Source organism: Sciurus vulgaris, assembly GCF_902686455.1.
Source record: "Sciurus vulgaris genome assembly, chromosome: 12".
Lineage (NCBI taxonomy): Eukaryota > Metazoa > Chordata > Mammalia > Rodentia > Sciuridae > Sciurus > Sciurus vulgaris.
In genome coordinates, this window is record NC_136473.1 from 77563308 (window position 1) to 77588554 (window position 25247).

The window sequence follows — 25247 nt, forward strand, 5'->3', positions numbered from 1 at the left end:
CTTGGCTTTGTGGCTGGGAAAGGGGAGAAGCATGTGACTTCATAATCAAAGCACTTAGTTGCTGCTGCAAGACCCCGAGAGCTCCTTCCCTCAGCTAGGAAAGTCTATTAAGCTTGGTAATCTGGGTCTCTGGTTACTTTCTCAAGCACAGCGCCTCCTGCTGGCCAACAGGGGACATTTGGTTTTAGTGAGAAATCAAACTTGTTTATATTGCAAACTGAAGTTTGCAATATAAGCTAAATGCTACACTTTTCCCCCTGATGAACCGTTGCTCTTACTTTCCTCCCTCTAGAAAGCCCAATCAAGCCCAGTGTCTCTAACAGCTTCAATCACAATAGTGAAGCTCCACTGTAAAGCAGGCACTGTGTGCTCAGGTTGTGAAGGGGAGACTTAGGCATCCCCAGAGGGATCTGGAAGTGCTTTATATGCTCTGACTCATATACTTCAGCAGATGGTGATTTTGTGGCCCCTCGTAGAGGGTCAGTGGGGAATCAAGAAGGGCTTGCCAGTCAAGAAGTTTTCTCAACCTGATTTTGGCACAGGGGAGTTCGAGAAGAGGGAGTTGGAGGTAAGGAGTTTGAGGCAGAAGGGACTGTGCAGAGGCACAGATACATGGGCAGAGTGTGACTTGTCATTTGTTCAGGCACTGTGAAAAGGATAGAGAAAAGGAGCAGGGAGGTGGAGCCGGGCTGGTGGCTGCCTCTTTGAGGACACATGCTCTGTGTGGACAAGATAAAGAAATGCACCTTAGCTGGGCAGCGTGACTGCTGTTTTGTCCAGGAAGGTGCTGGAAGCTGGAGGGCTCCTGGAGGGAAGACGAAGTCTAAGAGGCCTCACCTCATTTTCCCAAGTAGCTCTGAGGAGCCATAGAAATAGAAGTGGCAATTCAATGGTAGCCCAAGGACCAGAGGTAGGAAAGGCCGGAGGGGTGGGGGTGGGGTTCTTGATGGCAGCTCTGGGGGCAGGAGGAATCTCCTGTGTACCTTCTCCAAAGTGGGGGCAGAGTGGTGTGGAGGGGAGGGCAGGAGCTAGCCATGTCAGCCCACAGGCTGGCGCCTGACTCTGCTGCTTGCTCTGTCTTCCCTTGCAAGAGGCAGTGACTTTGAGGAAGCCACTCAATCTTCTTCATAGAGTTGGTGTGAAACCTAAGGAGATGAAGTGCCTGGGACCTGTTAGGCTCTGAATAGAAATTAGCTTGTGGCCATTTACCTGCCTCTTGCCTGTCCATTGCTTGCCTTACACCTATCCATCACCCAATGCATGAGGTTCACCTCCTGATTGTCCGACAACAGTCAGCAAACTGACCGCTGACTGCCAGTGGAGCGCCAGCTGCCTGCTGTTGCCTGGAAGTTCACTGTGACAGTACCTGCAGGTTTGATTACACGTGGCTGCTGCCATTTTGAGACAACAGCCAGGCCCCATAGGACCCCTGGCCGGACTGACTGAGCCCCGTCTCCAGGATCCCTCAGCCCAACCAATCACTCCCTGCCTCTGGGGCCCTCACATTGACTGACTGCTCCCTGCCACCAGGACCCCCAGACCAACTGACTGCGCCCTATCACCGGGAACCCAGACTGACTGATTGCACCCGGGCTCCAGGATCCCACAACCACACCAAACACACCTGACCTCCAGGACCCCTGCCTGACCAACCGCATCTCGCCTCCAGGACCTCCAGCTGACCACATCCACACCCTGAGCTGCAGCTCCCCATTTGCCAACACATTCAAAGCCAGAGCGGCCATCTTGGATAATCCTGGAAGCCAGAGCTCCGATCTTTGGGTGGGGCAAATCCCATCCCGAGACGCCTGCTGGAGGCTTGAAGCTCATTGTCAGGTACCTCTCATACATCAGGCTACTGAACACTGTGAGGTTTCATTACTATATGACTGTTATGCTGTAGATTTTCTTTTTTTCTCCTTATTGAAAAAATTTGTTTTTATTTCTTTACTTTTTTTGCTCTCTTTTCCTTTTGTCTACCTGTTCCCTCAGAGTCTCTTTCTCCCTTTTTTGCATGCTAACATCCAATTTCTTTGGATTATACTTTCACCCTTTCTATTATCTAGAACTTCTGTATATTCTTTTCTTATCCCATTAACAGCCACATTCTACATCCTTCTGCATCCTCTTTGTCCTTCATTAGAAACTGCAGACCTTATTGCAAATCTGTTTGTATTACCAAAGATAAAATTTGAACTCATTCTGTTTATTACGACAATTTTGTTATTGTCCTCATAGGGGCTATTTGGTCTAGGATTGCATAGTGTCTGAATTGGGCACTGCTAATATTGATCTCCCCTTAAAGAAAGGGTTTTGGAAACCTATAGGGCCACTATAAGCCTATAGGGGGAAATCTGCAATACCCCAGATCTGCACTGCTAGAGGGGAAGATACATGAACAACATGAAAAAACAAGGGAGAAAATGATCCAAACAAATCTAGATTCTGTATTACTAGAATCCAATGACAGTATGTTAGAAGAAATGTCAGAAAAGGACTTCAGATTGTACATGATTAAGATGATTCGCGAAGCAAAGGATGAGATAAGAGAGCAAATGCAGGTAATGAATGATAATACCAATAAGCTGAAAGAACAATTGCAGGAAGCAAAAGATCATTTCGACACAAAGAGATGGAGATTCTCAAAAAAAAAAAAAAAAAAAAAAAAAAAAAACCAAATGGAAATCCTTGAAATGAAGGAGACAATAAACCAAATAAAAAACTCAATGGAAAGCGTCACCAAAAGACTAGACCACTTGGAAGACAGAACCTCAGACAATGAAGACAAAATATTTAATCTTGAAAATAAAGTTGCCCAAACAGAGAAGATGGTAAGAAATCATGAACAGAATCTCCAAGAACTATGGGATATCATGAAAAGAACAAATTTAAGAATTATTGGGATTGAGGAAGGCACAGAGATACAAACTAAAGGAATGAACAACCTGTTCAATGAAATAATATCAGAAAATTTCCCAAACCTGAAGAATGAAATGGAAAATCAAATACAAGAGGCTTACAGAACACCAAATGCACAAAATCACAACAGATTCACACCAAGGCACATTATAATGAAAATGCCTAACATTCAAAATAAAGATAGGATTTTGAAGGCCGTGAGAGAAAAGCATCAGATAGGGGGAGACCAATACGGATAGCAGCCAACTTCTCAACCCAGACTCTAAAAGCTAGAAGGGCTTGGAACAACATATTTCAAGCTCTGAAAGAACGTGGTTGCCAACCAAGAAACCTATACCCAGCAAAACTAACCTTTAGATTTGAAGATGAAATAAAATCCTTCCATGATAAACAAAAGTTAAAAGAATTTACAAATAGAAAGCCTGCGCTACAGAATGTTCTCAACAAAATATTCCATGAGGAGGAAATGAAAAACAACAATGTAGGTCAGCAAAGGCAGGAACTACCTTATAGAAAAACCATTCAAAGGAGAAACCAAGCCAACTTAAAAACCAAAAATAAGCCAAATGACTGGGAATACAAATCATATCTCAATAATAACCCTGAACATTAATGGCCTAAACTCATCAATCAAAAGACATAGACTGACAGAATGGATTCAAAAGAAAGACCCAACAATATGCTGCCTGCAAGAGACTCATCTCATAGAAAAAGACATCCACAGACTAAAGGTGAAAGAGTGGGAAAAAACCTACCATGCACATGGACTCAGTAAAAAAGTGGGGGTTTCCATCCTTACATCAGATAAAGTGGACTTCAGGCCAAAGTTAGTCAGAAAGGATAAAGAAGGACATTTCATACTGCTTAAGGGAACCATAAATCAGGAAGACATAACGATAGTAAATATTTATGCCCCAAACAATGGTGCATCCCTGTACATCAAACAAATCTCAATTTCAGGAATCACATAGACCACAACACAATAATTCTGGGTGACTTTAATGCACCTCTATCACCACTAGATAGATCTTCCAAACAAAAACCAACCAAAGAAACCATAGAACTCAATAACACAATCAATAACCTAGACTTAATAGACATATATAGAATATTCCGTCTGTCAATGAGCAGATTCACTTTCTTCTCAGCAGCACATGGAACCTTCTCAAAAATAGACCATATGTTATGCCACAAAGCAGCCCTTAGGAAATGCAAAAAAATAGAGATACTGCCTTGTGTTCTATCAGATCATAATGGACTGAGAGTAGAAATCAGTGACAAAATAAAAAACAGAAATTACTCCAACACCTGGAGACTAAATAATATGCTATTGAATGAAACATGGATAACAGAAAACATTAGGGAGGAGATAAAAAAAATTCTTAGAGGTCAATGAGAACGACGATACAACATATCAAAAATCTCTGGGACACTATGAAAGTGGTACTAAGAGGAAAATTCATTGCACGGAGCACATTCCAGAAAAGAAAGAAAAGTCAACAACTAAATGATCTAACATTACAGCTCAAAGCCCTAGAAAAAGAAGAACAGAATAACAGCAAAAGTAGTAGAAGACAGGAAATAATTAAAATCAGAGCTGAAATCAATGAAATTGAAACAAAAGAAACTATTAAAAAAATTTACAAAACTAAAAGTTGATTCTTCGAGAAAGTAAACAAAATAGACAAACCCTTAGCCACACTAACAAAGAGAAGGAGAAAACTCAAATTACTAAAATTCGTGATGAAAAAGGAAATATCACGAAAGACACCACTGAGATACATAACATAATGAGAAGCTACTTTGAAAATCTGTATTCCAACAAAATAGAAACTACCAAAGACATTGACAAATTTCTAGAGACATATGCTCCTCCCAACTGAACCAGGAGGACATACACAATTTAAACAGATCAATATCAAACAATGAAATAGAAGAAGCCATTAAAAACCTACCATCCAAGAAAAGCCCAGGACCAGACGGATTCTCAGCCGAGTTCTACAAGACCTTCAAAGAAGAACTCATTCCAATACTTCTCAAAGTATTCTAGGAAATAGAAAAGGAGGGTACCCTACCAAACTCATTCTATCAAGCTAATATCACCCTCATACCCAAACCAGGAAAAGACACATCAAGGAAAGAAAATTTTAGACCAATATCCTTGATGAATATAGATGCAAAGATCCTTAACAAAATATTGGCAAACTGTATCCAAAAACATATTAAGAAAATTGTGCACCACGATCAAGTGGGGTTCATCCCTGAAATGCAAGGATGGTTTAACATCCGTAAATCAATAAACGTAATCCATCATGTCAATAGACTTAAGGATAAGAATCATATGGTTATTTCAATTGACGCAGAAAAAGCATTTGACAAAATATAACACCCCTTCATGCTCAAAACACTAGAAAAAATAGGGATCGTAGGAACATACCTGAACATTGTAAAGGTTATTTATGCTAAGCCCATGGCCAACATCATTCTTAATGGAGAAAAACTGAAACCATTCCCTTTAAAAATGGGAACAATCAGGGATGTCCTCTTTCACCACTTCTATTCAACATTGTCCTCAAAACTCTAGCCAGAGCAATTAGGCAGACTAAAGAAATTAAAGGGATACAAATAGGAAAAGAGGAACTTAAGCTGTCATTATTTGCTGATGACATGATTCTATATTTAGAGGATCCATAAAACTCCTCTAGAAAACTTCTAGACCTCGTCAATGAATTCAGCAAAATAGCAGGCTATGAAATCAACACACATAAATCTAAAGCATTTTTATACGCAAGTGACGAAACAGCTGAAAGGGAAATGAGGAAAACAACTCCATTTTCAATAGCCTCAAAAAAATAAAATACTTGGGAATCAATCTAACCAAAGAGGCAAAAGATCTCTACAATGAAAACTTCAAAACATTGAAGAAAGAAATTGAGGAAGACCTTAGAAGATGGAAAGATCTCCCATGTTCTTGGATAGGCAGAATTAATATTGTCAAAATGGCCATACTACCAAAAGTCTATACAGATTCAATGCAATTCCGATTAAAATCCCAATGATGTACCTTACAGAAATAGAGCAAGCAATTGTGAAATTCATCTGAAAGAATAAGAAATCCAGAATAGCTAAAGCAATCCTTAGCAGGAAGAATGAAGCAGGGGGTATCGCAATACCAGGCCTTCAACTATACTACAAAGCAATAGTAATAAAAGTGGCATGGTATTGGCACCAAAATAGACAAGTAGATCAATGGTACAAAATAGAGGACACAGACACAAACCCAAATAAATACAATTTTCTCATACTAGACAAAAGGGCCAAAAATATGCAATGGAGAAAAGATAGCCTCTTCAACAAATGGTGCTGGGAAAACTGGAAATCCATATGCAACAGAATGAAACTAAACCCCTATCTCTCACCCTGCACAAAAATCAGCTCACAATGGATCAAGGACCTCAGAATCAGACCAGAAACCCTGCATCTTATAGAAGAAAAAGTAGGTCCAAATCTTCACCTTGTTGGCTTAGGATCAGACTTCCTTAACAGGACTCCCATAGCACAAGAAATAAAAGCAAGAATCAATAACTGGGATACATTCAAACTAAATAGCTTTCTCTCAGCAAAGGAAACTATCGGCAATGTGAAGAGAGAGCCTACAGAGTGGGAGAATATCTTTGCCACTCATACTTCAGATAGAGCACTAATTTCCAGAATATATAAAGAACTCAAAAAACTCTACACCAAGAATACAAATAACCCAATCAACAAATGGGCTAAGGATATGAACAGATGCTTCACAGAAGATCTACAAGCAATCAACAAACATATGAAAAAATGTTCACCATCCTTAGTAATAAGAGAAATGCAAATCAAAACTACACTAAGATTCCATCTTACCCCAATTAGAATAGCGATTATCAAGAATATAAGCAAGAAGAGGTGTTGGAGAGGATGTGGGGAAAAAGGTACACTCATACATTGCTGGTGGGGCTGCAAATTAGTGCAGCCACTCTGGAAAGCAGTGTGGAGATTCCTTAGAAAATTTGGAATGGACCCACCATTTGACCCAGCTATCCCATTTCTCGGCCTATACCCAAAGGACTTAAAATCAGCATACTACAGAGATACAGCCACAACAATGTTCATAGCGGCTCAATTCACAATAGCCAGACTGCGGAACCAACCTAGATGTCCTTCAATTGATGAATGGATAAAGAAACTGTGGTATATATATACAATGTGGTATATATGTACTCAGCTATAAAGAATAATAAAATTATGGCATTTGCAGGCAAATGGATGAAATTGGAGAATATCATGTTAAGTGAGATAAGCCAATCTCAAAAAAACCAAAGGACAAATGATCTTGCTGATAAGTGGATGATGACACATACTGGGGGTGGGAGGGGGCAAGAATGGAGGAAGAAAGTACTGTATAGAGGGTAAAGAGGGGTGGGAGGGGTGGGGAAAAGGGAAAAAATAACAGAATGAATCAAACATCATTACCCTATGTAAATGTATGATTACACAAATGGTACGCTATAACTCTATGTACAAACAGAAACAACATGTATCCCATTTGTTTACAATAAAAATAAATTAAAATTAAAAAAACAAGGAATTAACTTGTTTTCAGCTCCATGGTGTGTGCCAGTGAGGCCAAGCAGGGAGGGTCACTTGAACCCAGGAGTTCAGGGCCAGCCTGGGCAACATAGACAGACCCCATCTTTTAAAAAAACTGGTCTGGGGTCTTAGTGTTAGTGCCTGTACTTAGCGTGCATGGGGTTAGTCCCTCAGCACCAGCACCATCAAGAGAAGAAATAAAGGGAAAAAAAGATGGTCTACACCAGGTTTTCCCAGCAGACTTACCTGTGCAGTGCCCTAAAGGGAAGGGGAAGAATTAGGGCATATGAGGAGGAGGCCCTGCAGAGGCAGGTGTGAAGGGCCAAGTGACAAAACTTCCGAGCCCTGCTCCTTGCCATGTCCAGGAGTCAACTCTGGCCAGAAGCTTTGGTGCAGAAGGAGGGACGGCCACTGCCTGCGGACCTGGTGCTACTCCCCCAGGCGGTGGAGAATGGGGCTGTGGGAGAATCCTGGCCCCTGCGCCATCCCGCCATCCTATATCATGGTTCGTCTCTCATTCTTTGGACTTCTCAAACCTCCTCTGCACCATCCCTTGCCACCCTCTCAGCCAAAGACCTTGCTCTCAACTTCCCTGAAATAAAAGCAGCAATAAAAACATCCTCACCCCACGTCCACACTGCCTGCACCCACATCTGCCTTCCCTCTCAAGAGACAGGGAGAAGGGCCTCTTCTGCAGGCGGGGCCACCCCTCGGCTTGGGCCTTGTCACTCACCCCTCTCTCTCCTGCAAATTCCTTCTTCCAGTCCTACTGTGTCCTGCTCATGGAGCAGACCTGCCTCAACTCTGCCCATTGTGAGAACAAAATCTGGTCCCCTCACCCCTCTTGACGATCCCCATTTGCTGAGCTGCCAAGAGTTCCCAACTCCCTTGCCCTCTCATTGCTGCTCAACCCACTGCATCTGGATTCATTTCTCCTGTACTAAAATGCTCTTGTCCAGGTCCCCAAGCAATGCTTTACCTTTCTATGCTAGTCTCATTTTCCCTGCTGGCACTCACCTTGGTCCCTCTCCTGGTCAACATTGCCTTCTCTTGGTTTCTGCCAACCACCTACGTCCCTGTCACTCACTCCTTCTATCTTCTTTGGTCCTTCTCCCCTGCTGGAATTGAACTCAGGGGCACTCAATCACTGGGCCATATCCTCAGCCTTATTTTCAGAGTCTCACTGAGTTGCTTAGTGCCTCGCTTTTGCTGAGGCTGGCTTTGAACTTGTGATCCTCCTGCCTCAGTTTCTAGAGCAGCTAGGATTACATGTGTGTACTGCCACCTTGCCAGGCTCCCCTGCTGGATTTCTAATTGTTGTGACCTTCTCCTTTTTGCATTTATAGGATCTTCCAGGGAATCTCAGAGTTTGAATACATCTGTAATGTAGTGGCTCCTAAATTTGTTTTCAGGTCAGATCTGTCCCCCAAACTCCAGATCCACATACCCAAGAATCTAGCTGATAGTTCCATGCAGACGTCTACATGTCATCTCAGTCTTGGCAGCCCAGGCAGAATTCTTGATTTCCTGAACACTCCTTTCGGCCTCCTTGACCCACCCTGGCACGCGTTGTCTTGTCATGTTTCATTTTTAGATGAACACTTCTTTTGCTTATCGTGTAGTAACACTTACTTTTCCTCTTTGGTTAGACACAGGATCCAGGTCCTGTTTGTCCTGTGCAATACTGTACGGCAGTGCTTGCTTGCACAGAGAGGCTTAAAGTTTGACTAAATTACTGAGTCTTTGTCATATGTATTCTGACAGGGTTAATTTCTGAGTAAAAGGAAACTTTCTATAACTATATAAATATTTGATTAGATAATCTTTAAGACTGTTTCCTAAACTCACACCCACCTGGTCTCTTTTTTTTGGCTGGAATCTGGGTGAAATGGGATTGTATTTTTTAGATTGCTAATTACCCCTCCCTCACTTCATCAAGCTTCCCTCAGAATACATGTTAAGAGGACCCAAAGCACAGCCTTCACCTTAGGACTAAAGTCTCTTTGGTCCTCTGCTCACAGCCTAAGAATTGCTCCATCTCCTAGCTATGTGGGTCCAGCCCCCCACCCCAATCTACCTCCATCCACCCATGCTGGGGGCAGGACTCATTCATACCACAGGGTGGCAGAGCAGCTTCAGCTTTGACCTTCCCAAGGCCGATGGCCCAGCAAGAGAATTTCAAGATGTGGCTATTCCATTTAAATGGGAGGTGGGAGGGCAAGAGGTTGGAAGGGCACGATAGGCCTGAATACAAGACGCACAACTAACAGATGGGGAAGATTAAATCCTTAGAAGACCATGAAGGTGCTGGGTGTGGCGAAAGACGCCTGTAATCCCAGCAACTAGGGAGGCTGAGGCAGGAGGATCATGAGGAGGATCATGAGTTCAAAGCCAGCCTCAGCGATTTAGCGAGGCCCTAAGCAACTTGGTGAGACCCTGTCTAAACAAAATACAAAAAGGAAGGGCTGGGGATGTTGTTCGATAGTTAAGCACTCCTGGATTCAATCCCTGGTACCTAAAAAAATACATAAATGGCATAAAGGTGTGGGCCAGGGCTGGGGGTAGGAGTCCCCATATTACCATGAACACAGGGATATGAGAAACCAGTTTGATCCATCCTCAGGGGTATCTGGTATTAGAATAAGTCCTCTAAAAATAAATGTGGGCTCTAGAACTCATTTTGTTATTTGAGGGGGTATTTTCTTCTTTTATTAGTGTGTGTATGTGTGTGTGTGTGTTCCCACCAGAGGAAGGAACTCACAGATGTATGAGAAATCAAATAGTCCCAGACAAAGTGGGAAATGTGGACAGAACAAGGGCAGATGGGCTGGGCTGCCCCCACACACGCTCCCCATGTAGACGGTAAGGACAGCAGTATGTACCAAGAACTAATTAGTCAACCATCCCAAAGAACGCGCTGCTGGGCTCAGTGCACACACCTTATCCCAATGACTCAGGAGGCTGAAAAAGGACCATCCCAAGGTTGAGGCCAGCCTCAGTAACTTAGTGAGACCCTGTCTCAAAATAAAAAGGGCTGGGGATGTGGCTCAAGGGTGAAGCACCCCTGGGCTCAATCCCCAGTATCTCCAAAATATGCAATCAAACAAAACCACAATAGAATTCCCCTAACTGCGGATCCGATTCCTCCTTTTGTAAGAATTTATTTATTTATTTTGTATTTTTGTAGTGAAGCTGCCAGGGGGCCAGTTTTAGAGGTTTCAGTCCATAATCAGTTGCTTTGGGCCTCTGCTAGCACACCATGGCATGAGCACATGGTAGACCCAAACTGCTCAGCTTATGACCAGAAAGCATCAAGTTACCTTTGACTTTCTGTTATAATCCAAATCTACAGGCGAGACAGCAGCCCTGGTATCTCCCGCCCCACCAGCAGTGCAGGCATGTTGGTCAGTCCTTCTCCCAGATGCAGGGATGGCCAATGGGATGACTCAGGGGTCTGGTTACGGAAGAAAAAAGAACCTCTGGCCTCCCTTAGCTGGCGAAGTTTCCAACCAATGTCTCAGGCCTTGCTCCTCTAAGTGGAGGACTCTGACCAAAGATAGAAATGAGAACAGTCCTCACTGACAACAGAGAAGGTAGATTCTGTGAAGGAGCCGGTTCTCATGGCAACAGACTGCCCAATGGTTGATAAACCTCTTAGGTTCCACACATGCACTAAATGGAAATGCTGGGGGGTGAAAATCCACATTCTAAATGTGACTCTGCTGTGCCTTGGTGAGGGAGAGAGAAGATGGCTAGATCTAAGGTCACCTCATCCCTCCAGTTGCCGGGCAGGCTGTTTGCATGGACAAATCACCATCCTTTCTGGGCAGCTATACTCCTGACTCAGGAATTGCAGGGAGTGGGGAATGGATATGAACTGCAGCATCGAAACCTAAAAATGTATTTTATTTTGAAGTTGTGCTTTGGATTTTCCCCAATCCAACATCTGTTGAGTGACAGTCTTAGGTTCACACAAAGCATCTCCAAGCATACATACAATATTCCAGTTATCAACACTATTTTAAAGAATATACCATTTTACACAAACGTGACATACAAGTCAGACGCCACAACACTGCAATTCCCTGGAAGATCTAACTTCTCTTCTGAACGTGAAGTCCATGGACACCAGCCCTTCCAGTGGTCTGTTCATCCTGGTGCTGGTTGTCACTGCTCCTCACCTCCTTGGGGAGAAACCAGGGTGCCCTGAGGAGGTTGGCTGAGACCAGTGTTTCCAGTTTACAGGCTACTGGCTGCAAACTCCTCTATTTTCTAAATTGGGATGCTGGTGGCTGCCCCCACCCACTTCCTCAAAGACTGACCCTTCACAGTCCACACCAGGAAAAGGATCCATGCCACAAGGGGCAGAGCGGGGCTCTTGGAAGCATCATGCTGGTTTCAGCAAGCATATCTGAGGAAGACTGGTCTCCCCAGACTCTGGGTGACCAGTTCCTGTTGGCTTTTCGGTGTAAAATCACAGTGTGCAACCTCAATTCCAGTTGACTGCAGTGAGTTCTGCTGAGAAGGACTCTCCTCCTAATGGTTCCTAGTCCTCTCGACAGGACCATCTTAAAGGTGTCAGGAGCACCAGAGATGGGAAGACAGCTCGGCTCCCAGAGTTGGGTTTAGTAGGTGACCACTCACACTGTTCAGTTCATGATGCGAATCAGCAGATGGACACTGACCAAGGGGATGGAACCCAAGTCATGTACAGGGTTGAAAGAGAAATAAGGCAAGAGCAACAGAACAGGCCCCAAAATGTTGTCATTATGAAAGCTTTGCTTCTACTTTCTTAGAGGGGAGGGTATTAGAGAGAGGGGGAAAGAGCAGGTATGAGAACCAATTTTGATCAGTTGGATTAAAGGGAATGTTAAGTGAAGGGTGGACCTTCATTTTTAGTAAGGAAATAGATCCTTAGGTCTGAAAGCCCCCTCTTGACTCAGAACTTGTGTAAGTCCAGGTCATGACAAGGAACAGGCCACTAAATAGCAACAAAGATTGAAATCTAAAGGGCTGTGGGTTGCCTCTTACAGGCTGACTTGCTTTCCTGAAGGTGCTCTAGAGTTCTCCAAAACTTCAAGATCTTGGAGGGGTTTCTTTGGGGCCACAGATTATCCTTCTTATTAGTGTCTCCCCTATCCCTGGGCTCCTCTTTCCTTTCAACAGATAAAAAAACATCTACCACTTTCCACAGATCCAACTACCAACTTCACAGGTTGGTCCAAAAAGGATTTTTTTCTAGGTCAAAGCCAAGAACACTCAGATTTTACTCCTGAATGGCAACCCACTATCTCTCTCCTGGACTACAGAAAATAATAAGGCTAAAATAAAAGTGGGGTTTTCAAACTAGAAAACATAAGGAGGAGGAATGAGTTTTAGCTTTAAATAGCTGTCTGCTACTTACGAGCCTGGGATGTGGATGTCTCCCTGGTATTCCTGGAACAGCGTGACGCTAGAGGAGCCAAGACCACAGGCACCAGGTTTAGAGTGGATTGGAGCAAACAAGGTTATCAGTTTTGCATTTTGGAGGGGAACCAGGAAAAAAATCAAAAGATGCAGCATCTAATCTTTAATTTTCTTGAGGTTCTGGCCTTGGGAAGACTCTAAAGCCTGTGAAGTCAAAATTCCCTTACTTATCCTTGAATAAATGAAAACTGGTTTTCAGGGGTAGAGTCTCTCTTTAATCTAACTAGGGCTCCACATGCCCCTGTTGGTCCCTGGAGAGAGGCCTTATAAAATAACCAAACCAAGGGATAAACTTAAAATAAGTTTATATTTGGGAACAATTTTTGGATTGGCAAAGTTGAACCTAATTTTTTAATAGGATAATAAATTTTATGTTTTAAGTGCTCCCCGCCAAAATGGAAGAAGGACCCATTTCTTACCTTTTTCAAACCTGCCATAAACACAATAAAACTTTAAGACTCTTTACTCTAAAAGGAACCAGCTATAAAACTGTCTTATACATGAAAATGTCTTAAATGGAAAATGGTCCATCAGAGACAATAATATGAACCCGAGAAAAGTCTATACATTCAGAAAAACTTTTAAAAGCTCCTTAATAAGATTGGGATGTACTTCTACAGGATGGAGGAGAGCAAAAGCAAACACCAGTGACCAACTCACAGCAATAGAAAGAAGACAGAGAGAAAACCCCCACCCCAACACAGATTACAGAATTGTCCCAACCTGCTAAATTTGGAGAGATTTCAAATGCTAAGTTCTCTGGCCCAGACAGAATAAAGTTTGTAACGGAAACAGAGACCCCTGGTGGTTCTTATGTGAACTGCCATAATAACTTACAAAGAGACTGACCAGGAGGGAGAAGCAACACCTGCCAGAGACTAGAAAAACCTCTGTGTGTGTGTGTGTGTGTGTGTGTGTAAAATGAAGAATGGACTATATATGCTTCTTAATAATCAGTACCCAAAACAAGATGCCACTGAAAGCTGGATGGCCATAGCCAACCACCTGGTCAAGGCATCCCCTGTGGTCCAAGGGGACTGAGACTCAAGTTCACGTCCTCATGACTTGCCTTGCCAGACTTCGCAGTGACCTGATAATGAAAAACTGTCTGTGGCTAACCTAAGAACGGTAGGTGCTGCAGCTGGCTGGATCACGACGACTGGGGAAAGCAGAGGGCAGTGGGAAGGGAGAGGAAAGGTGGTAACGGGAGCTTCATTCTCAGGGTTTCGGGTGATGGGGAGGCTAATTCCTGCAAGAACGACTTAGAATCTAATTTTCAACTGAAGTCCCCAAGCTAGTTAAATAGGAAGATTTTAATAACAGTCAGTCCCTATAGTCCCCTTGTCTAGAACAATTAAATTATACCCCTCAGACAGTACAAGACTTGTCAGTGGACTGTGGGGAAGCTGATGAGTTGACACCAGGGCTAGTGGCATTTGTTTTGGGGAAGACAGTGGGCTTGGGCCGCGTGGCTGGTGGTTTGACTGGGGCAGCCATCTTGACAGACTTGACAGGCCGGAAGGCGCAGGCGATGTCCCCAGCAGTACTGGCGCTGCGCTGGAAGGCAGGCTCAGGGTCCTTGAGAAGCTGGGTGTGCAGGGGGCTGGAAGGCTCCGAAGTGGGGGCCACCACTGGGGAGGTTTTGAGGGGCTCCAAGGTGTCCAGAACCACATCAGGGGTGTGCTTGACGCTACTCTGCCTCTCTAGCTCCCGCAGCTCATTCAAGGCAGAGTTCATTGTTGCCTCAATATCCTGCAAAACAGGAAAAAGAAGGAGGTGAGACAAATGAAGGGACAAGTCCCCAAGGATCCTATTTCAACGAGATAGGCCAAGTCATGAGGAAACCAATTATAAAATGTCTAGATTATTTGACTTGGCCAAAATCCTTAAACGTGTGAATGCTCAGAATGTGGGAAAAGGGAGGCAGAGAGATTTTAACTATCATGAATATTTTTTCCCCTTTAAAAAGAATGGTAGAGCTGGTTTTCAACTACAGTCCTTGGCTTTTAGAGATAGATACTGAAATATTTATGCATGAACTATATGCAATCCAATTGTGCGGGTGGATGAACTAAGAGTGGCCAGGAGTTGAGTTGTAAGTACACAGGGATTTATTATCCAATTCTCTCTATTTTTGTATATGTTTGAAAGTGTACATAGTCAAAAACTTTTTCATTTCAAAAGGGGTAGAGATTAAATATGATCTTTATTTTCTTGAACTTCAAGGCCAAAGATTAAGAGGATTAGTCTTTCCTCCGTAGGAGCTGAGGAGAGTTCCAAAGCCCAGTCCTTCAAGATTCATCAGGACAATCCCTACCCCTAAGTAGTAGTGTTCAACTTGAAACCATTTCCTTCTACCCATCACCATGAGAGGGAACCAAAGAGTAGCCAGGAGGGGAGCCAAAGCCCACATAGGTGAATCACCTGCAATCAATGGAACTCCAGATCTTAGGAAACAGCAATCCTAGCCCCAGGATTAAAGAACCAAAGAACCTTTTTATGCAAGCCAGCTGCCTTCCAGGGAGACCTCCTAACTCCCCACCACCCTCCCCCAAAACTTGTGTCTGGCACCACAAACCACCACTAGGGCTCCTCCTTGGGATTAAGCTCACATGAAAGATTGTACGCTCCACGCAAAGGCCCCCATTAAAGTTTCTTTGTCCTATGGAGTGATCCATGGTTTCTCTTGACAGTGATTCAGTTTCACTCATTCCTATGACACTCTCAAACTTCCCCAGCTCTCTCAAATCTTCAAAATGCTCTTGCCCCTCAGTTTCTCTCTGCAACTAGACTCTGTCCCACTCTAGCACAGCTTTTCTGACATTCCTATTAATACCTGGCTAAGGAAGGATCCAGGAGGATTCCCAAGGGACAAGGCAGCCTGCCTTCAGGAGGCACAGAGGCAAGAACAGAAGGCCAGCAAAGCAAGACATCTCAGGCCCAGAGCTCGACAACGGGCTTACCATTACAGTTCCTTAAGCAGAGCACCAACAGTCAATAGAGACCACACCCAGCCGCTATTGCCCCTGGAGGATGGGTGAGGAGCATCTCAACCCAGTTGAGACACAGGGCAACAATGAGCCCTTAGTTCCTACCTCGTCTAATGAAAATTATACAGTTGAGAGAGACGTCTGAGAGGACTGGCTGGGGTGGCCCCGGTAGTCGGATTTTTAGAGATGGGGTTGGATCTCTAATATTCATGGAAAATAGAGAGGCATCAGTGCGGTGCAGACTGTGAAGGAAGACCTGCCGTCAGGGAGCTCATGTCCCCTGCATTTGGAGCCTGGGGTTGGAAACAATTCTAGTGCTTGAGCTTCCAGGGGCCAGAGTATTTCTGAGTATTCAAGACCAGAAGCCGGTTGTGGACTGATCGTCTACTAACCACATATCAGAGATCAGTGTGAGGAAATGGAATGATGGGAATGGGCAGAGATATACAAAGAGGGCCAGAACTGTACCTGAGCCTGAACCCTCAAGCAGCTCATGAAAGCCTACCAGGGTCTTAAGACCTAAAACTTGGGCCGAATGCTCTATGAAAACACTCTACTGATTGGCCTTTAAAATCAGTAGGTTTCCAAATGGTATATTAACAGGAGGCCAGAATTCTTACATTGTATCTTCAAGTTCTTGCTGGGGACAGAGGGACAGACAATTTCTGGGCAAGAGGTCTTATGTCCAAGAGTCCCTGAGTTCGGTACAGAAGGTACCAAGCATCATGGTGTCCCAGGTACTGCCATAATTAGCATGGATTGCCCAAGTGGTAGAGACAGGTGTGGCCTCATGCTAGCTGCTTGTCTAGAAGCCAGTAGTTACCTGTGCAATGACCTCAGGGTCCATGGGCCGGTGGTTATTGAAGCTTTTTGACCTTCCTGCTGTGGCAGTCTTCCGGATCTGTGGACTGTCTAACCGATTCTTCAGGGATGAGTGGCGACTGATGGAATTGAGACTCCCGTGTCCGCTGATGGAACACTTATCTGGACCTTCCTTGGGGAGACTCTGGCTCATGATGGGCTGGGAGGATGGGCGGCAGCTAGCCCCCACCCCCGGGGAGGAGGAGTCAGTCAGGGAACTGCTCAGCCCATGGCTGTCACTCCGAAAGGTTTTCCGGATGCTCCCAGATTCTGGACGCTTCCTTTGCCTTCAATCACAAACAGAAAGGGCGGGGTGATCAGGAGCCCTGGCTCCAAGAAAGATAGGATGGGTGAGGGGGGCAGATGTTGGCACCCACGGGCTTCTGGAAGGAGAGGCATACACAGCCCCTTCTCGCCTCAGTTCTGCCTTCTTTTGCTTTCTCCCAGTGTCTGTCCCCTGCCACCCCCACTTGGGCAAGGGAGAAATGGATACTTACTTGGTGGTTGTGGGCTTTGAGTTCTCAACATGAAAGGTGCTGTCAGAAAAAACTTCTGATTAAGAGAAAGTTTTTGATGGGAGAAAGAATCATGGAAAGACCCACTCTATTACCTGCTTTGAACGGAAACATAAGGCCCCAGGTAGGAAATGTCTCACCACCACCAAGGAAGTGGGCAATAGCTGGGAAGATTTCACTTCCAAATTTTAGCTTGCTTCTTGGTGCAACTACAGGGAGACTGTAATCATTTTGGGCTGTGGCAAGAGATTGCTGGTGCTTATTCTGTAGACATGGGACAGATGTTTCAAGTGGCTTCAATGTTGCAGACTCAGGGCCCAGGGTGTGCATTTTCTTCGGGTGGAAAGACATCCACATGACTCCTATGTCACCCAGCGCTGGGTTGAACCCTCACTCTAGGCCAATTTGTTTCACACCATTAAGGTTCTTGAATGAACTGGCTTGGCAGAATCTTCTATGGGTGTTGCCTGATACTAAATGTTTTCATTTTGTCTTGGAATCAGATTTTAAAGGAACTAATCTAAGACGCCACGAAGCTGCTAGTTCAGAGAGCAGCTGGAAAGCTCTGATTTTGAATCTACTAAGGGAGACTGGGGCTGAAGCAGGACTGAGGGTGGAAGGAGGTGAGGTAGGACTCTGCAGAGAAGGGAGTCTATGAGGCAGGGCAGGTGCTCTAAGCCAGTCCTGATCCTGTTCATTGCTCAGGTTTTCCTCATCTTTGTGGACCTGGGGCCTAGCCAGAGACCTGGTACATAGCAGCCACTCTATGCAATATCTGCCTGTTCAGCATTTCTAGCCTTGTGAGTCAGCCATTCTCAAGTGGAAAAAGGATATTCTCAGAGTCTTAGAAGGCCTTTCTGAAATGAGCCCACCTCTGCAAAATTTTTTCTCTGACATCACTAACTCCAACTATAGAAATGATGGCTCTCTCTCTCCCCAGCTCCTTAGCGTCCACAGCTCTGCTTTTTAGCTTCGGCTCCATATGGTCTTTACCTTACAGACTGCGGCTCTGACACCAGGGACCATGTCTTATTTGGCTCTGAATAACCAGCACTCCAGCTCAGCACAATAGCTGATGCTTAATAAATGTGTGTAACTAAATCAAAATGCCACACCCTAATAACTCCTTTCTGATTTTCTCTTTCCATTTGAGAATGGCTGACTCACAAGTCTAAATCTGCTGAACAGGCAGATTTATGGGAGTGACTGCAGCATGCTGTGTCCCCAGTCAGGCTCTGGGGACATAAAGATGAGGAAGACAAGAGTTGTTGGTTCCAGAGAGCTCAGTGTGGAACCAGTCAAGCTTCTTGGGGTGCAGAACAAGGGAACCTACCTCAGCCCTGGGGAACTCAAGGGTGTCAAAAAGGCTTCCCCATGAGGTAAATCTTTAGAATGAGTCTTGAAGGGAGAGGAGTTGATCTGGTGAGGGAGGAGTCAGCAGATGTGAAGGCGCAGGGGGAGAGAGAACCCAGGGCGCTCAGGAAACGGAAGGAGCTTGGAAGGAGGGATGGGACGAGGAGGCACGGACTCACTCACATGGCCAGCCATGCTAGGGGGGGACATCCCTCACGCACCAACTGACCGGCTGGTGTCTGGGTAGGCCTGGTGAGGCCATGGTGCCTTGTCATCTAAGAACTTCATTATGAGAATTCTGATACTACCAAGTAAGGAGTTCAAGGGAACTGCCTTAATTTTCCACCAGATGTTCCTCTTTGGCTGTTTCTGTTGTCCCTCCCTCAAATTCTTTTGTACAGATGACGTCAAATATAATATGATGACTTAAAAATATGTACCTAGGACTGTGGATGTAGTCGGTGGTAAAGCACTTGCCCAGCATGTGAGAGGCCCTGGGTTCAATCCCTAGTACTGCCCCCTCCCAATTTTTTAAGAAGTACCTAACTAAATATCTGACTGCCTCCACCAACCCTGCCTTGGTTTCTGGCTTAATAATAAGCTTACAACCTTATGAGTATAGGCTTATAATTAACATAGACTTGTAAATAAGGAAAAATATGTGATTAGCCCACAGTTACTTTTTACTAGCTTACCCTCCCAGCATGGCAGTATGCTGGAGGGAAGTATAAAATCCTCAGTTTTTTACTGGTCTGAATTAAATTATAACTACACTGAGTAAGTGAGCTGAATAAACTACTTTATGAACTTGAGGGTGAAAGAGATGGAAAAGAGCCACGTGTCCCAACCACTCCCCCTGCTACCGTCTGGTTGGAAAAAAGCCAAGAGATCTGGCAACCTGGTGTAGTTTAAAAACAACAAGCATCTTTTATTCTCCTTCCAGTCTCAGTGTCCAGAGGCTATGGTTAACAGGTTTTCAAAGTGCAAATCATTTCATTCCTCCAAAGCCAGAGGGGAATAAAAACTGTACATCATCTCCAATCCATATTCATCAGGAGCGCCCTGGGGCTTGTCATCCTGCTGGCTCTGGGCCAACTTTCAGGGTCTGGCGGAAAGAGGTCTGTAGGCTTTGGGACTTGTTGTCTGGCCCCTTGAGATGAGATTAGTTCTCCAATAACCTGAATGCCTCCCGGGGAGGCAGCAGCACGCAGGCCAGGCGGGCGTGGAATCCCTCTAGACAGCCAGCTTGGGTGTGGGTGGAGTTAAAACCCCAGGATGTTGCTAATGGCACAATGAAAGCTGGGGGTCAGAGGTAAGAGCCTACTGGACAGAGGTGGGAATCTGCAAAGGGGTCGCTGGGGAAGGCTGATACACAGGGCTGAAGCAACAGGAAGAAAAAGGAACATTATTTCTCTTCTAGTGAAAGGGCAGAAGAAAAGGGCACCAGGGGTCACAGAATGAATAAAGAGCTCAGGACAAAGCTTTCCTTGGAGCACAGTACTCCTCTCTCCTCCATAGGAGTGAATGCAGGACAGGGGGAGAAACAAGACACGGGATATCTAAATGAGTCCACCTGGCATAACACTAGCCTGGTGGAAGACACAAAAGACTTTGAATCTTCAGACAAACAAGGGTGAAGAAAGACATCAAACATATTATTTGAGTAAGAAATGGAAAGAGAAGGCACCTCTAAGAAATGGTAGAAAACCAAGTTGCATAAAGTGACCAACACTTTGGCCACAGTTTTAGCCATAAGACTTCAGGAAGACCTGGGTGGACAGACACTGTGGGAACACACAGTAGAACACCTTTCCACAGCATGAAGGCAGCTAGCTGGAGACCTGGCCTGTCCCCAGGCCTGTGGAAGTGTCCACAGGCCTGTCGCCTTGCAGCAGCGATGAACACATGCAAAGCGTTAGGCCGGGGAGCTGGGAGCCCTGCGCACAGCGCGGGAATGGAGGGGTGAGGTCAGGGATGAGGCTGGGTGGTGTGCGTTGTACAGGGGAGCAGAAAATGAAAAGCAGAGCTTACTTGTTGATGTTTGCAAGGTAAATATCGGCTACATGACCCCCACTGGGACAGCTGGCCCCCGCTCTGGCTGTCACCTTTTCTTCAGGTGGCTCAGAAATGACCTCAATTTCAGACTTGGGGCTGGACCTCTCCACGACACCGTCCTCGCTGGGGGAGAAGGGGCAGGCAGGCAGGGAAGAGGGAAAACAACAACAACACAAAAAGCAGTGTTAAATCGGCAAGATGGCCCCCCAACACACACGCGACCCCACACGGCTCTGAGGCAGCAGCGACACCTAGCGGGGCGAGCTCTGTGAGCAGAGGCAAGGAAACCTAAGGGCCTTCGGAGGGTCAGGGTCTTTAAATAAAAAATAAATAATCCGCTGAGTTCATGGGCTCCTCAGCTCCTCAGGAGGCCTTGGCTAGGGGACACCTGGCTTCGAGGCATCTGCCTTCTACCCCACGCTGCTTTCCTGTGGTGGCCATGCTGGGGGCCACCTCCTGAAGGAGGCAGAAGTCCAGGCTGTGGTTTATCTGCTGAGGTCCCAAGCACTGCCGGGTAAGGACAGTCAGCTCTGCGGTGGCTCTGGAGATGCCGACGTTGAGGCAGGACACGGCCACACGGCCACACTTTGTTGTAGCGCATCTAGCCTCACTTAGAGCGTCCAAGCCAGTCCCAGGTCTCTCCACTGCTCTCCTGGCCCCTCTGGCTACTGATGATAAAGAAAGCCCCATTCTCCCCCACAATTCATCTTCTCTCCATCCTGTAGTGAAGTCATAATGCTAAATTTGGGAAGGTCCTGTCCACGTACAGATCGCCACCAGATTTGCGATGTTATCAACACAGGGAGGATTTCCCCGCAGAACGAGCCAGGGAGAGGCTGGGAGGGTGCAGACTCACTCAGGATATCAACCTTTAAAAAATAATATTAAGGGAAGGACTAAAAACAGTGACAGTATTGTATCTGAGGGAAATGAATGGGGGCAGAAGCAGGGCAAGGGACAGGGAAGCAGGTGTGGGTGGGCCACAGGGGATGCTACTTCCTGCCCAGGAGACACTGCTTCAAGAGTGGGAATATATCCCATCCAATGAGATCTCTCTGGGGCCTTGCTGGATCAGTTGATTCAATGAGGGACTGTTGTTTCCTAACATCCGTTTCCCTGTTTGCCCATCTTTCCCCAAGTCAACCTCCCCCAGGTTAAGCAAACTAGGTCACTTCCACAAAGCTGCTTAAGCCAGGTTTTTCCTAGAAAGTAACTCCTCATTTTAATTCACAGGTGAAAAACTGCCACCAATAGCTCAGCAGGTGGGGTGCACATATTTCCTTAAAAGAAGGACAGAGAAGTGAAAATGTTTCCCCAACCTGATCTTTCCAAAAAGGAAATGTATGTGGTCGAATAAAAAGTCCACATAATCACTCATCAGGCATTTAAATGTGGATGAGCACTCGTTGGTAGGTCTCTAAAGCAAATGAATCAGGGGTGACTTAAAAGGGAAACAAAAAGTGGAGAGATTTTAAAAATTCTCCATGGAGTTGGAATGCGACCCCCTTCAAGCAACTGTAAACCTTGGAGCTGCATTGGCGTTCCCTGGGCGTTGGTCTCCCTCAGACTCTCATGGCTCTGGAATTGATGTCTCACTCCCACAGTGCTGCCCGGAACTACCCCAAAGGTGCCAGGGCCCGACGTACGTGTCTTGGACCACGATGTACTGATGGGGGATGAGTCCGTCGATGCCATTGTGCCGGCCTTCCCACCAGTCATCAGAAGCCCGCTGGTAAAGCAGCAGGGATGCCCCCTTCTTGAAGGACAGTTCTCGGGCTGTCCGGCCCACGTAGTCAAACTTGGCAATGGCCTCAATGGGCTCACACTCTGGGAGAGCAGAAAAGAGGGAAACACATATTGTTGGGACCTACAGACTCAGGAAACTGGGAGGAAAAGCCCAATTAGCTGGACTTTCAGTGGTGGAAGATAACCCTGTATGAAAAATAAGCCATGGGCGATCCACGACACGTGACTCCAGGCACACTGTGCCATCACTCTGAGAGCTCTGGTGTTCTCTTCCCTGCCTTCACTCCTGTTGTCCCTTCCACCCAGAATCCCCTTCTCTTTGCCTGATGAACCCCATCAAGACGCTGCTTCTCTGGCAACTCCTCTGACATAAACATAGCACCTGACATTGCTTCCTCCTATCATCAAGCTTGTACTGGCCGGGCGCAGTGGCATGTGGGGCACGTGCCTGGAATCCCAGAGGCTGAGGCAGGAAGATCGTGAGTTCAAAGCCAGCCTCGGCAACTCAGTGAGGCCCTAAGCAACTCTTTGAGACCCTGTCTCTACATAAAATATAAAAAGAGAACTGGGGACCTGGATTAGTGGTTAAGAGCCTCTAGGTTCAATCCCTCGTACAAAACCAAACAAAAAAAACCCAAAATTTGTTGTACTATATTTTTAATACTTATTTCTTTTTTGATTATATAATAATTCCAATAATTGTAGAAAAGGTATCATACCACATTTTAAATGATTATTTAGGTTACCCGTCCTCTTCAGTAGAACATGAGTTTTTAGTCTTAAAGAGAAAATACTTACCCAATCAACTTTCCAAGGAGCAGAACGTGGAAATGCATTTTGTGAAAAATGCATGTGAAAGTAATTTGAGAAATTAAAAGGGGTTTATGAATGCTATATATTTTTACTTCTGTGTGGGGCTTCTGTTTACTTATCTGTGAAATGTGAGTATGAGTGTTTTAGTCATTGTTATCATTATGTTTATCTGTCCTAGGCTATAGGTAGAGATTAGTGGAGAGAAGCTTCCAGAAACTAGAACCTGAGAATCATATACTCTGGGTAGTAAAGAGAAAGGCTGCTTCAAAACAAGAGCATGACTAGGTGAGCCCTGGCTAGGAGGTCTGTTTGCGGGTGGGGGTGGGATGGGGCAGAGATTTCACCACAGCAGGCTGACCAGAGAAGACCCATCTAAGCATCCCAATCTCAGTTCTCTAAAGCCTCAGAATGTTACTTGACCTCTCTGATCTCTATTCTCTCAACTATAAAACTGTGGCCCTGTCTGTTTCACGAGGGAGCAAGGGATAGCATGTCTTGAGCCTCCAACAGTGTAGGCTAGAGGCAGCTCAAGCTCAGTGCTAAATCCCTAGTTCACCCACTCCCCTTGGAAGGTGGCAAATGATCACACTGCTTCTCACATCGGGTTCTAAATAAGCGGTCCTAATTTTCTTTCCTTTAAAACCTGGCCCAGGACTGCAGAATTCCCAGTAAGGCAGAAAACAGGCAAAGCTCTGCAAACTCTGCCATTTCATTCCTGTGCCCAGAAAATTCTGAGGCCCCTTGTCAGCTGCTGAGACTTCCAGAGCCCAAGTGATCCAGAAATGGAGGTGTGGAACTGTTGGAAGCCGGGAAAATGTGCTGGCTGCACAGGCCCTAATAAATCACGGGCACGGCTGAGGGCCTGGTGTGTGACAGCTGAGCATTCCACTCCTGGATGTGCACCCACCAGGCAGCTCGGCGCTCGCATGTCTGTGCTCTGGACAGGGTCAGTTTTTCCAGTCGGCTGGCTGCAAGCGTGTGGTTTTTCCTCATTCCCACTCCCCTCTGGCTCGCTCCCCTTGGCTCTTGGCATCTAGCTTCTCTATTCCCCAGGCTTGCTGTTTTTCAAATGAGCTTTCACTTTGGTCTCCAGCTACCTGGCAGGAGTCTGGGCTGAGATAAGGGACCAACATCCTGCTGGACTCAGGCTAGACAGGAGCTGGGAGGCAGGGCAAGAAGGCTGAAGGGCCACAGAAGGCCTACTCTCTCCCCTGTGCTCAAACGCAGAGACTGTTTTATTTGAGGATGGTCCTCTAAGGAAGGGAGACAGGGGAGACAGAAAAACAGTCAGGGGACTGCTGGGCAGGAAAGTTCATCGGGGGCACAGGACTTCACCCAGGCAGCCCCACTGCCCAGGAAGCAGGGCCCCATACCGTCATCACTGGTGTGGTGTTCTGCAGTCACATCCTGGGTTGAGTCTTCAGCCGAGGTAGTCTCTCCATGAGGGCTATCACTGCAACACAAGCGACAGTAACCGGGATGTTAGCATCTGCTTACAAAATTCTCATCCCCTTTATACAGCCTCCTTGGAGCAAGGGCGCCATATGCTCTAACTATGCATAGCACACACATGCTCAGGATGAAATATACACCTCTAGAGGTTCTCTGTTCCAGCTCCTGCTACGAAATCTATTGAGACTATTTGGAATGTAGACTGTCTCCAGACAAATGGAAACCCTTTTGAAATTATCAAATAAATTCTCTAGAAAATGTAGAAAACTTCTCAAGGAGTTGTTTCTCTCCTTTTGGAATTTGTTCCTGGTTTTCAAGGAGGGAGCCTGGTAGAAGGGAAGTATTGGACTTTATCATCAGATATATCTGGATCCCAGAATCACTTCTCATACTTGATAGTGGTGTAATCCTGGGCAAGTACTTAATCTCTTTAAGTCCCAGTCGTCTCATCCAT

The 25247-nt window shown here is 45.6% G+C and overlaps 1 protein-coding gene across 5 annotated transcripts in view; it reads right to left on the minus strand.

Annotated features, from left to right (window-relative positions):
• Positions 1–11429: 11429 nt before the first annotated feature.
• The window catches only part of SRGAP2 (SLIT-ROBO Rho GTPase activating protein 2), a 244242-nt gene continuing 230424 nt past the window's right edge, over positions 11430–25247 (minus strand). For 2 of the 5 annotated variants that reach the window (XM_079107858.1, XM_079107857.1), the window contains exons 19-23: positions 24715–24794; positions 22429–22609; positions 20759–20905; positions 16822–17146; positions 11430–14760 (exon numbers count right to left, since the gene is read on the minus strand). In XM_079107858.1, the coding sequence (XP_078963984.1) occupies positions 14377–14760; positions 16822–17146; positions 20759–20905; positions 22429–22609; positions 24715–24794 (1117 nt within the window). In that variant the 3' untranslated portion in view covers positions 11430–14376. Of the gene's footprint in view, positions 14761–16103; positions 16199–16821; positions 17147–19629; positions 20009–20758; positions 21652–22428; positions 22610–24714; positions 24795–25247 lie in introns of those variants that run through there. The other 3 variants (XM_079107859.1, XM_079107860.1, XM_079107861.1) reach the window with 3 other exon arrangements.